General features: G+C 34.8%; 3 protein-coding genes across 3 annotated transcripts; all 3 read left to right on the top strand.

Annotated features, from left to right (window-relative positions):
* Window positions 1–132: 132 nt before the first annotated feature.
* Window positions 133–1,722, top strand: LOC130713147 (uncharacterized). The gene is made up of 5 exons (XM_057562943.1): window positions 133–548; window positions 712–973; window positions 1,211–1,307; window positions 1,413–1,535; window positions 1,677–1,722. The coding sequence occupies exons 1-4, from the start codon at window positions 357–359 to the stop codon at window positions 1,450–1,452; spliced, it is 591 nt and encodes a 196-aa protein (XP_057418926.1). The 5' UTR covers window positions 133–356; the 3' UTR covers window positions 1,453–1,535; window positions 1,677–1,722.
* Window positions 1,723–2,029: 307 nt separating this feature from the next.
* LOC130715694 (uncharacterized) lies at window positions 2,030–3,669 on the top strand. Its single transcript, XM_057565810.1, has 4 exons — window positions 2,030–2,211; window positions 2,329–2,446; window positions 2,667–2,741; window positions 3,010–3,669. Exons 1-4 carry the CDS (start codon window positions 2,201–2,203, stop codon window positions 3,403–3,405), a joined length of 600 nt encoding a protein of 199 aa, XP_057421793.1. The 5' UTR covers window positions 2,030–2,200; the 3' UTR covers window positions 3,406–3,669.
* Window positions 3,670–5,680: 2,011 nt separating this feature from the next.
* LOC130713188 (uncharacterized) lies at window positions 5,681–10,629 on the top strand. Its single transcript, XM_057562978.1, has 8 exons — window positions 5,681–5,828; window positions 5,934–6,011; window positions 6,134–6,187; window positions 6,289–6,727; window positions 6,830–7,755; window positions 7,863–8,389; window positions 8,453–9,080; window positions 9,155–10,629. Exons 1-8 carry the CDS (start codon window positions 5,681–5,683, stop codon window positions 10,627–10,629), a joined length of 4,275 nt encoding a protein of 1,424 aa, XP_057418961.1.
* Window positions 10,630–13,211: the final 2,582 nt, after the last annotated feature.

Below are 13,211 nucleotides of genomic sequence, written 5' to 3'. Positions count from 1 at the left end.
TTTAATGTACTTTTTGCTCTGAAAATTTCACTGATTCTGTTCATTCTCTACTGTTTCTGTCCATTCAATTTTAAATTCTAATTCCCAAAGTCTGACATTGGAACCCTTTTCTTAATCTCACTGAAGTTTTTTTTGATATACATCATATCCATTCTGACTCTACTTACTCCATTGTTGAACTATGACAGCATGTGTTGTCCTTGACACTAAAGCATTAAAAAATTAATTATTTCCTACTATAAATACCACTATGCAATGTGCATTATGCAAGTCTGGATTGTGTGACCAGCAGAGACTCTTTCTCATTGTTTCTTGGTTCATATTTTCCCTTGAGTTTGTTATTTCTCTCTTGAAGTATGGATAACAATAGGAATAGCAATATGGTGAACAATTTGGTGGATGTGGTCGAGTTTGATAATGTCATGGATATTAATCTTGACAAAACGTCTTGGAATTTGAAGGTTCGCATTATTTCAATGTGGAACACTCCTGCTCGATATCTTCCAACTGTTCAATCTTGCACAGAAGTGATTTTGTTGGACAAGGAGGTTTTCTTCTTTTTCTTTACTGTATAATTTATGATTTATGATTATGATTTATGATGTCTTCAATTTCTGGCTTATGCTTACATATATGCTTCTGTATTTGGCTAATTTATCTGCATTTCCTTTTATTGAGCAGAATAATTTAGCATTTGTTTTACTTATATAGGGTTCTAAGATTCAAGCTTCCGTGTGTAAAGATCATAGGCTCAGGGGAGAAATATTTACTGGGTTTGTTTACAAGATATCGAAGTTTAAGGTGATTCCTAATACTCGTGAGCTTCGCTGCACAAGTCATGGCTATCGACTTGTATTTAGTACACGTACCATCCTCACTCTATCTGGAGATACATCCATCCCTCGCGAGGGTTGGAGTTTCTACGATACGGGATACATAGAAAGATGCAGGGGAATCTTTTCACACTTATCAGGTATATGTATCTAAACTGTGGTTCTTTTATTGTTTTTATGTTTTTATGATGACATAGCAGAAATGACTTATCATTTTTATAACTTAGTCTATTTACCATTGTCTGTCTTTCTATTATATTTATAACTTAGTCTCCTTAGCGTTGTTTGTCTTTCTATTATTTTGTTACTTACTATCCCTAGCTCTCATTGTCTATATTTTTTATGAACACTACTGAACCTTGTTTGATTATTTTTAGATTTCATTGGGGTGGTATCATCTGTATCAGCTGTGAGGCGTTTTGTCACGGAAGGAAAGACAACCAAAATGATGATTGTGGAACTTAGAGATTCTGTGTACTTCATACTCTGATCGTTATTTCTATTTGCTGGAGTTTTAGTGTTCTGAATTTGTTTTGTTGTTCTACATTGTTTAAATTTCGTTGTATGTGTATAAATTAGGGGTATTATGCGTTGTTTCTTATATGGGAGAACTTGCTGAATTGCTGATGCTCAATCTCTGCTCTAATTGGACTAAGAGGCCTGTGTTGATTCTTCAGTTTATTCAAGTTAGAAATGTTAATGGTAATTTCCTCATTTGTTAAACCTGTTTTAAATCCTTTTTTTTATTAATCTTATTTCAATTTTGCCAATTTATATATTTCTAAATTGTGAATGTATGTCTTTGATATTCCTAAGAAATTTATTTAATTTTTATGTTTTTAGGTCTTCTATTTATGCGTTACCCTTCCTCACACATCTAAGCTATTCGTCAATCCAGCTTTGAGGTTGTTTCTTCATTTACTAACAGGTTATTTAAACTCTTTGATTTCTTAGGATGTTAATGCTGCAAAAATGTATAGGCTTCTGATTGTTTTATGGGTATGTGTAGGCTTTATGCGGGAGCATTCGGGACTGATGAGCCAGTTCAGTTCCTTCGGCCTCGTGTTCTTGAAGTTAATATGAGACAAGAATGCTGAATTTGCACCCAAAGAAAACTATCTCTCAACTCAGTGATCTGATGAGGTAGATTAATAGTCATTCATGTATGTTTATGCTTATTCCAAATTAAAGTGATAATAAGTTAAATATTACAGTTTTCACAGGAGGCTATTTACATTGTCCATGGCGGGATTGTTGCTGCGCTGAAAAATGAAGCATGGACATATCCATCTTGTATATGTCATGGAGAATTGATTGTTCGGACTGGTGTGTATGAGTGTGTCACCTGCCAGCGGTTTTTCTACACCATGATTCACAGGTAAGCAATTCATGTTAGGTATTTAGTCATTAGTTAGTAGTTATTAGATATAGCTATTTCTTATCTTTGATTTTAGAAGAAAAATTGTATTAATTTGTTGGTTGATGTCTTTGATAGGTATCGGGTAAATGTTGAGGTCTTTGATGGTCATGAGAGTGCTGTATTTGTGTTAAATCACTCAGAGGTGCAGGAGTTGCTGAAACTCACACCTGAACGTGTGTTTTCTGATTTAGAGGTGTGTTTAATTTATTGTCTATTGTCATGATAGATAGCCATTTTGATTTCAGAATTGTTTCTAACGGTGATTTTGTTTTTGCTGTGATATGTCCTGTCATAAAGCATGAGTTTGATGCTTATTATCCATCTGAAGTTGAAGAGAAGTTGTAGGAAATGAACTTTTGTTCAAGGTCTCCAAAATAGTTGGCTTAACCTTGAATGGACTTCCTTGCTATCAGGTTCTCCGAATCTGTTCTGATGTTGAGATCATTTCTGCATTTCACACTGAAGAAACAATTCCCAATGCATTGGAGGTTTGAATGCTGTAAATTATTATTTAGATTATGTTGTAAAATTCATTGTTTTAATAAATATTTTGGTCCTGATTTGAAATAAACACCATAACTTATGATACATTATGACATTTGTGATATTAGATTATTGTAGATGTTAGATTAGATTATATTATATTATATATGTTATTTGATAAATGGTAATTTATGCAGAAAGTTTTATTTAATGATAATAAATTTCAGGAAATCATGTATTTCTCTTTTGATCGCAATGGGTGTTATTGTATAGGTCATAGGTAATGATGGAAACCAATCTGAAGCTGGTGCTGGAGATGGCGAAAGTAGCAAGACCACTGTTATTTCGAAGCAAGTTAAAAGGAAATTGGATGGTGAGGTTCATAATGGCAACCATGATAATCAGCTTAAGTTCAATTCTGATGATTATCAGGTGAGGAAGAAAACTGAATTGACTATTGATCATTCAGTAGCAATTGTTCGTCTTGGAGCTATGAGTATTGATCATGAGGAGTCTGATGACGTTGCTGTGAAAGATGAATCACTTGACCATGAGGAGTCTATTAGAGTTGTTGTGGAACATGATGATAAGACTGAGGATAAGACTGAGGATGTTGTTGAAGAACTCCAGAAGTTAAAGGTTGATGATGATGATGTAGTTCATGACTGAGTGCTATAATATATAAGACTATGCCTTTCTTTGTATAATGGGGCAGCTTAGTATAGTCAGACTCTATATGATTATGTTATGAGGCCAACTTTTTGTACTATGGGCCGATCCATTATGTTTAGTCTGACTTATTTGTGGGTTTAATATGTTTATTATCCAGTTAGAAGATGTGTGCTACAAGCAGATTTATTTTGTAATATGTTGTGAGCAACACTATCCACATGAATCACTTCTTCCTTATCAATATAATTTTCTGTTTGTCTATTTCTCGCACAGAGTTCAATTATTATATTTTACTTTCATATGTTTTATTTTATCCTATTAAGTTTGTTTTAATCTGAATTTTATCACATATCATATGTTATGTATTTCTTTGTTTTAAGAATCATATATGTTGTTTTTATTGAGTAAATCATGTTATTTGTACACCATTTATCTTTTTATTTTGTAAAATTTCTGAAATTATAGTTTCTTAATAAGTGCTGCTACTAAAAGAAATAGTTGTAAACATAACAGTTTTAATTTCATTTATCTGACACAGGATTTTCGACCAAATGAGAAGATGGTAAGGTTAAAATGGGCCACTATATTCATATTGATCTATTCTGAATATTTTTGTTTGGTCCATACATACCCCAGAGAAAAACAAAATGTTTGAGCCGATGGGGCATTCTTTTTCTATTAAAATCTAAATGTCAAAATTACAAAAATAAATCAAGAAAAAAATAAAAGGATAACATATTAATAAATAAATGAAGAAATGTCAGAAATAATATTAATTTAAAATTTTCCCCCATAAATAAAAGGATACAAACAAAAAATAAATGATACCTATTATAGCCATAATTAATAAAGTAGCTCAAAAAAAACTTATCGAGGAATCAATATCAATATCAATATATATTAGAAAAGAAAAACTTATATCAGGCTGATTTAGTGACATGTCATTCTCACATTAATTCCCATAAGAAAATACTTTTTTTAAATTTTAAACTTGATTAGGATTTAGGTTGTTTATTTCTTGATTTTATCTTAATTTATTTCTAAATTTCAATTCATGAGGTGTCACTCTCCGATTAATTCTCATGCCAATTTGATGATGTGTCACTTCCAATTAATTATTATTTGATATTAAAAATATTAAAAAGAAACCATTTATGTACCTAAAAATAAACTTTTTCTTCACCTAAATATGAGAAATTTTATCATAAAATATTAAAATTTTAAAAGATTTACCGAAATTATCTAAGATATAACTAGATTAAATAAAAAAGTAAAAATTAAAGAAAAATATTATAATTTTTTTTATAAAAACTATCAAATCACAATAAAAACTTATAAAATCCGAAAATTCAATAAAAATATCATAAAATTTAATTAAATTTTCTAAAAACAAACTTTTTCTTCACTATAATTTATTTCTCCTATTATAACTAAGGAAAAAAAATACAAATTAGGTAAATTCTGTTATTGGTTTGAAACGAGTTTGTTTTATATTTCAGATTAATAAAATATAATCATTTTAAATAATCAAATGTTCATGTATTATCTATACACTGAAGTTAAGGAATAATGTAATATCACCTATCTTTTTATAGCTGTAAACATTATTAAAATAAATCTATTTATGTTATAAATTATTGAATTAAAAATTATAATTCATAGAATTGTTCGTCCGTGCATCGCACGGCAACGGGCTATAATCCTAGTGGTAATTACTTGCATTCAAACTTCATTCACAAAATTAATACATGAATATAATGTCACTCAAAATAACAATTACTAACTTTAGCCAGCAAATTCCAGCAAGAAAAGTAAACAATGACAATGCGAGATCATCATTCAGTGAAGATGTGTCCCCTATTGAAAGTCAGAGAAGGGAGAAGACAACACTAATGTAACCTTATATTACAACAATTACCATTTATTTCTTAAACAGCTTTCAACAAAAAACCTTAGATCATGACTTTGTGAGATTTTATTATTCCAGAGAACCACTGACAGCAGGCAAGCAGATTGTTAAAAAAAAAGAATTAGCGAATCTGTCACAAACAATTTAGGAGTATCATTTCGTCCTCCAAATATGCTTGATAAGGGTTCTAACAACATTTATATAGAGCCAACCATATCTCCTCAACAGCAAGACATCAATAGATGGTAAGTAGTTATGCTTTACAATTCAAAAAATTGTCATTCGTTATAGAACAAAATATGTAAGTATTGGAAAGGGTGCCAGATAATGTATTACCTGTGCCAAAGCAGTGACGCAACAACTATGGACAGAGGTGCCATTCCTGCAACAACTTTATCTGGAACAATTTCGTACAATTCGACATCACCAAACATTGCTTCAACAAGTCAAGTTGATAGACGACCTGTGAACAACAATGCAAATGACATTGACCCTCCAGCAGAACATGAAGGTATTGTGTCAAACTATTCATAAGCATAAACTTGATTACCATCATTGACACCAATATTTAACTATAATTGAGTTTGGACCTTAAACTACCACATTCACATTCCAGATCCCGTTGGTTTCGATGCCATAAATTTGAATGAACCTGCTGACGATGATCCATTAATTGACAATGAAGATTTGGAAGGTAATAAATTGTTCCATGTGAGGGAATTAACTATTCTATGCACACAGATAATTCTTTGTTATGAAAATGACAGCTGCTGTGAGAAAAAAAAATCATATTCTTCTATTGATTAAAATTTGCAGATGTTAACTCAGATGAATTAATGAACGACGTTGCTGCAGCTGGTCATGCAACAGGTATTTACTGTGATCGTATCACAGTTTGATAATCAATATAGCTTTCTTAATCATTAATAACATGACAGCTTTTTAACATTTTTTTTTATTTTCTACCTAAGCCATGTGGGACATGGGAGATCCTACTAACGAGTGCGAGCATTGCGGAGCCATGTTCTGGTATGATGAAAGAAAGAGAAGGAAAGTACCTACAAGAACACCAAAATTTCCTCTATGCTGTTTGCATGGGAAGGTTCAACTACCATTGCTCAAAGCTGCACCTAAAATACTCCAAGACTTGCACGCAAATGAAACTGATAAAAGCCGACATTTCTTAAAGAACATAAGGATGTTCAATGGAATGTTTGCATTCACGTCTATGGCTGGAAAGGTGGACAAAAACATAAACAATGGACGTGGTCCTCCAATCTTCTTGCTCGGAGGACAAAATTACCATTCTATTGGTAGTCTCATACCTCCAGTTGGTCAAAGTCCCAAATTTGCCCAGCTTTATATTTTTGACACTGAAAATGAGGTTGCTAATAGGATACAAGCTCTCAGGTATACATAACGTTATGAATTTACAATCTTCTTATATAGTATTTTTAATACACAAGTATCCTCTGAACACCTTATGTTAACCGATTACTTTTTAATTTGAAGGCCAAGCGGTGATGCTCATAAGTTGGATGAGCTAATTGTCAGAGACTTAAAAAACATGCTAGATGCAGAGAACCCTTTGGTTAAGTCATACAGATATGCTAGGGAACAATACAGATGTGGTGATTTTTCTAATGTCAAGCTAAGGTTAATTCGGCGGAGGGACAAAGATGGGAGAACTTATAACCTTTCCACAGCATCTGAAGTTGCTGCGTTGGTGGTGGGTGACATAGATGCTACTGTTAAGAGAGAGATCATTGTTGAAACACAATCCAGGTTGATCAAGCATATTGACCCTACATATCCGTCATTTCTTTCACTTCAATATCCACTATTGTTTCCATACGGGGAGGATGGATGGAGACGAGGTATTTTAACTAAAGATTATGACGCACCTGGAAGAATGAGAAAAAAGGATGACATTGCCATGCGCGAGTGGTTTGCATATAGGTTGCAAGAAAGAAAAGGGGAATCACCTATTGTTCTTCAATCTAGGAGACTGTTCCAGCAATTTCTGGTGGACTCTTATACCATGGTTGAAGCTGATAGAATGCGATATTATAGGACAATACAGCCGAAACTGCGAGTGGAACGTTACAAGGGATTGCACGAGTGCTTGGTCCGTGGAGAAACAAATGCAGCTGCAACAGGTCAGCGAATCATATTGCCTGGATCATTTACTGGAGGGCCGAGATACATGTTCAACAATTGCAAGGACTCATTTGCCATTTGTAGATATATCGGATATCCTAGCTTATTTATCACTATGACATGCAATCCAGAATGGCCTGAAGTCAAACGTTTTGTTGAAACACGAGGTTTGAAGCCTGAGGATAGACCCGACATACTTTGTAGAGTTTTCAAAATGAAGTTGGACGAACTAATTGCTGACTTGAAGAGCGGAAAAGTGTTCGGAAAGATTAGTGGATGTAAGCCTACTGATACTTTTAAATCTAATAATGTACAAATCATGTCATTTGCCTAAATTTATAATCAATTCACAGATTTTTATTACCTTCCTCTATCATTCTTGCAGATTCAATCACCATCGAATTTCAAAAGCGAGGTCTTCCCCACGCACACATTTTGGTCTTTGTCCATGCCAAATTCAAGCCCAAGACCCCCGAAGACATCGACAAAGTTATATCCGCAGAAATTCCAGACCGTACCAACAATCCTGAATTATTTGAGGCTGTGCAGAAGTATATGATTCACGGACCATGCAGTGTACTAAATTTGAAGTCACCATGTATGAACAATGAAAAATGCTCTAAGTTCTTTCCTAAAGAGTTTAGGACGAGGACCATTATTGATGATGAAGGTTTTCCTAAATATAGAAGAAGAGAGGATGGCAGGACTGTCAAAAAGGGCAAAACTGTGCTGGATAATAGATATGTTGTACCATACAACCCATTGCTACTCCAAAAATATAGAGCTCACATTAACGTTGAGTACACGTGCCAGACAAGTGCAATAAAATATCTTTTCAAGTATGTCCATAAAGGCAACGACAGAGTGACGACTGAATTTTACCGAACTTCGGATTCAAGTAATCCATCCCAGGTGATTGATGAAATAAAAAATTACTATGACTGCAGATACATCTCTGCATGTGAGGCGGCATAGCGATTGTTTGGATTTGAAGTGCACTATAGTGAGCCTCCAGTTGTGAGGTTGCCATTCCATCTTCCAGGTGAGCAAAGCGTAGTGTACAATGACGGTGAGACAGTACATGATGCAATTGAAAAGGCCGACATTAAGAAAAACAAGTTTATAGGTTGGATGGAGGCTAACCAACTTTATGCGGCTGGACAAGACATTACTTATTCAGAATATCCCACCAAATTTGTTTGGAAAGACGACACAAGAGAATGGCGCCCTAGAAAACAGGGTTTCTCAATTGGTAGAATTTCACATGTGCCTCCATCATGCGGCGAGGACTATTACTTAAGGATCCTTCTGAACGTTCAAAAAGGTTGCACGAGTTTTAAAGACATTCTCACTGTGAAAGAAGTGACCTACAGTACTTTTAAGGATGCGTGTTGTGCTCTTGGTTTGCTAGAAGATGACAAAGAATTTGTAGACACAATAAAAGAGGCCAGCTTCTGGGGGTCAGGAGAGTATCTTAGAAGACTGTTTGTGGTGTTGTTGATGTCTAACAACATGTCAAATCCCGAGGTAGTTTGGGATAAGTGCTGGAAAGAGCTTTCAGATGATATTCTCTACAGACAAAGAAGACGCTTAGATTACCCAGGTAAGCCTCCTTCATTTTGGATCATTCTAAATTGCGGATAACCTGCCAAACTCATCTAATTTATCTGTCTGCAGGACTGAATCTAACAGATGATCAGAAAAAAAACCTGGCGCTCGCTGAGATTGTGAACATGCTACAAAACAATGGCAGGAGCCTGCACAATTTTGTTTCCATGCCTTATCCTTCAGGCATTGTTGTCGAAGACGTTGGACAAAGACTGATTGTAGAGGAGTTGAATTACGACAGGAATGAAATGAGTGAATACTTGGACCAATGTCTCTCCTCAATAACTGACGAACAAAGGCATGCGTATGACAAAATAATTAACGCCGTCTATGGAAACAAAGGTGGATTTTTCTTCCTGTATGGCTACGGTGGGACGGGTAAAACCTTTGTCTGGAAAGCGCTTTCAGCATCCATTCGATCAAGAGGTGATATTGTTCTCAATGTGGCTTCAAGTGGTATTGCTGCACTGTTGTTGCCTGGAGGAAGGACGGCGCACTCCAGGTTCAAGATTCCCATACCTATAACTGAGGATTCAACATGCAACATAAAGCATAACAGCCCTCATGCTAAATTGCTGATAAAGGCGAAACTGATCATTTGGGACGAAGCTCATATGATGAGTAAATGGTGTTACGAGGCTTTGGATAAGTGCTTGAGAGATATTTTGAGGTTCACCCCAGGATATGACTCCAGCTTGCCGTTCGGAGGAAAAGTTGTGGTTCTGGGCGGTGATTTCAGGCAAATCTTATCTGTAATTCCAAGGGCATCCAGGCAAGATGTCATCAGTGCAACAATAAATTCATCCTATCTATGGCCTTTTTGTGAAGTTCTTTGTTTGACAAAGAACATGAGACTCCTGCAAGGATCTTCGTGCTCAAGTGCATCAGATATAGCAGAATTTTCAGAATGGTTGTTGACTATAGGTGATGGCAAGGTCGGACAGCCAGTTAACGGCGAATCAGAAATTCAAATACCAGATGAAATCCTTATAAAAAACTCAGAAACCGGTTTTGAAGACTTGGTCAATTATACCTACCCTGATTTGTTGCGTAACATGTCTAACTCTGAATACTTCAGGGAAAGATCCATTTTGGCCCCCACGATTGAACTGGTTGGAAAGGTCAATGATTACATGTTGTCTCGGGTCTCGACAGAAGAAAGGGAATACTTGAGCTCTGATTCAATATACAAAGAAGACGGCAATGTTGAGAGTGAACTGGATGCATTTTCCCCCGAGGTATTGAATGCGATGAACTGTTCAGGACTGCCACCGCGTAAGTTGAGTTTGAAAATTGGAGTCCCAGTAATATTAATGAGAAATATCGACCAGTCCAACGGATTGTGTAATGGAACAAGATTGACGGTGAAGAGATTTGGAGACCATGTCATTCAGTGCACCGTTCTAACTGGGACTAAAGCTGAATCTACTGTACTGATTCCTAGGATGACCATGAATACAAATAACACAAATCTACCGTTCCAATTTCAGAGACGGCAGTTGCCTATATGTGTCTGCTTCGGTATGACGATAAACAAAGCGTAGGGACAAACACTAGGGTGTGTTGGGTTATATCTTCCAAGACCGGTTTTTAGCCACGGACAATTATATGTGGCGCTATCAAGAGTCAAAAGCAAACAAGGGCTAAGGATCCTCATAGAAAACCACGACGATCTCCCTTCTAATACAACAATTAATGTTGTGTATGAAGAAGTGTTTGACAATATAACTCCATAAGGTGCAGTTTTATGGAGTTCTACATATTCATTTATATTTAGTACTATAAACATTTACTTGGTATTCCATTCATTCTAACATGAAATTTCTTTTGTTACTAGCTGAATTCGTGTATATAACCAAAAAAAATCAGAGACAATGACCTAAGTTAAAATAAGAAATTGAGCATAAGCCAAAAGCTTTTCTAGAATGTTACCTGTATATCATCGTTAAAAACAAGATCACGTGAGTTGTATCTATCCAGCAGATTGAATGCATTATGGTTGGCAAAATCATAAAACTGAAAATGAATCAAGAGATTACTAAAACTATAGATTCAAGCAAACCAAAGCAACTCCAGCTACTGATTTGAAAGAGAATTCCTGAAATAATTTGATGCACTGTTACAAGTACTTCAGAATCATTATGTAATTTCAAAAGCAATACATTACCTGACATAAAAGTAATACTTCTTAAACCATCTTAATTATAGTTAAAATGAGAACCGCATAAGTAGTTTGTAATGTACAAAAAAGTATTTCTCAAAAGAGACCACTTATCAAAAGTAGCTAATCCCACATAATAATTAGCATAAAGCCACTGACCTTTCTCAACCTTGCGGCAATTTGCCCATTGCATTGCCCCTTTCGTATTGAAACCTGATCCAATGCAATCTGAACAACATAAACAAGGACATGAGAATCATTACAATACGATGTTAGCTCCTGTGGATGCACCAATCACCTCGAATTCAAAGAAACGATTGTGTAGCGCAATACACGAAGAAGCATGACGAATGAGATCGGAACTCAGGTTCAGAAGGAGAAAAATCAAAAGCTCATGACAGACAAAAGATGAGCAATTACGAACGAGGTATGTAGAATGAGGAATCAGATCTAACGCTTTGTGGGATGTTGAAGTGGGTGTGTCAGGCAAACAGAGGGGCGCAGGATAACAGCAAACCTCCACTATCAGTTTTGTGAAATAAACATAAGAAAATTAACACACTTTATTTCTCTTTGAGTAATGTTGCTTCAATTTTATTTTCAAGAGTAAATTAATAGAGAAATATAAATTAAAAAAAGAACATGAATGGATACTTGAGGCCTATGCGAACCCTCTTATAAATCCATTTCATTAATTTTTTTTTTTAACATTACATCTATTTTCAATTTTTATTAGAGAAAGAGGTTCTTGGAGAATGAGAAAGAAATGATTGTGTAAAAATAGAATGAAAGCTGGGTGAGCGACTTTTCGGAGGAATAGGTCTGTGGTGGGAAAGAATATTTGACGAGTCAACGGAATTATTATAAGATTGACTTGAAAAGTTGACTAAAATTAATTTTTTTAATTATAAAAAACTAAAACAATATAAAAAAGAAAATAAGGACAAACAAATGACGGTAGATTAAAACACATTGAATTTTTTAAAAAAAAAATGTTCAAAACACATATATTTAAAACAATGGTTAAGATGTATTTACTAAAAAAAAACATATATAGTGTAACACAACATTTAGATTAACAATTTTATTAAACACAACTAACCCGTGCCTTACATGGGTAATTCCACTTGGACAACATAATTAATTTAAAACGCTATAACTAAACACAATTTCCACTACAAGACTTTAGACATTAAACTTAAAAGCTAATAAAACAGCATATAACAAAAGTCACCCGTGCCTCGCACGGGTAATTCAACTAGTTTATTATTTACACAAAAGTTAATGGTGAGATAGTAAAACTTGACACTCTCAAGTTTTTTTTACACTTGAGAGGATCCCGGAGTAAACAAAACGCAGAGAAGGGAACGTTTGAATAAAAAACGCTCAAGTACAATAGTTTTTTTTCATCTGAAAACTAACAGAGCTACAAAAACTAACGAACAAACAAAGAGTCCATAAGGACTAGCGTTTCAACATCTGGAGGAGGGTCTTCCAAGAAGCAAACATCCACCAAAGCTGACCGAACTCCTGTCTTGGCGAGGGAATCCGCCGGCGCATTGCATTCTCGACGGGCTACATGAATGCTCAAACTCCAATCCCGGGTCTTGAAGCTGCGGATGACATTCAGGATGGGCAAAAAACGACAGCTCTCTTCATCCTCCATCGCCTGCAGCAGCTCCCCACAGTCCACCTCCACCATGACATGACGATGACCCCGATCCCACACCAGCTCAATAGTTGTGCAAATTAAAACAAGATTTTTAGTTTGAGGTTATTATTATTTATTTAAGATATTGTAAAGGATTTGTTTTAAGATAAGAAGATAATACTAGTTCGTTATTCCTAAAATCAAGATTACATCTAAATTCATTTAAAAAAAATTACATCTAAATTTTAATTATTTGAAATATTATTCATCACTTGCTTTTTGAATTTGATTTTAAATTAAATTAATAGTAGATT

Source organism: Lotus japonicus, chromosome 4, assembly GCF_012489685.1.
Source record: "Lotus japonicus ecotype B-129 chromosome 4, LjGifu_v1.2".
NCBI lineage: Eukaryota > Viridiplantae > Streptophyta > Magnoliopsida > Fabales > Fabaceae > Lotus > Lotus japonicus.
Note: the sequence above shows the minus strand (reverse complement) of the source record. Positions and strands in the feature narration are given on the sequence as shown.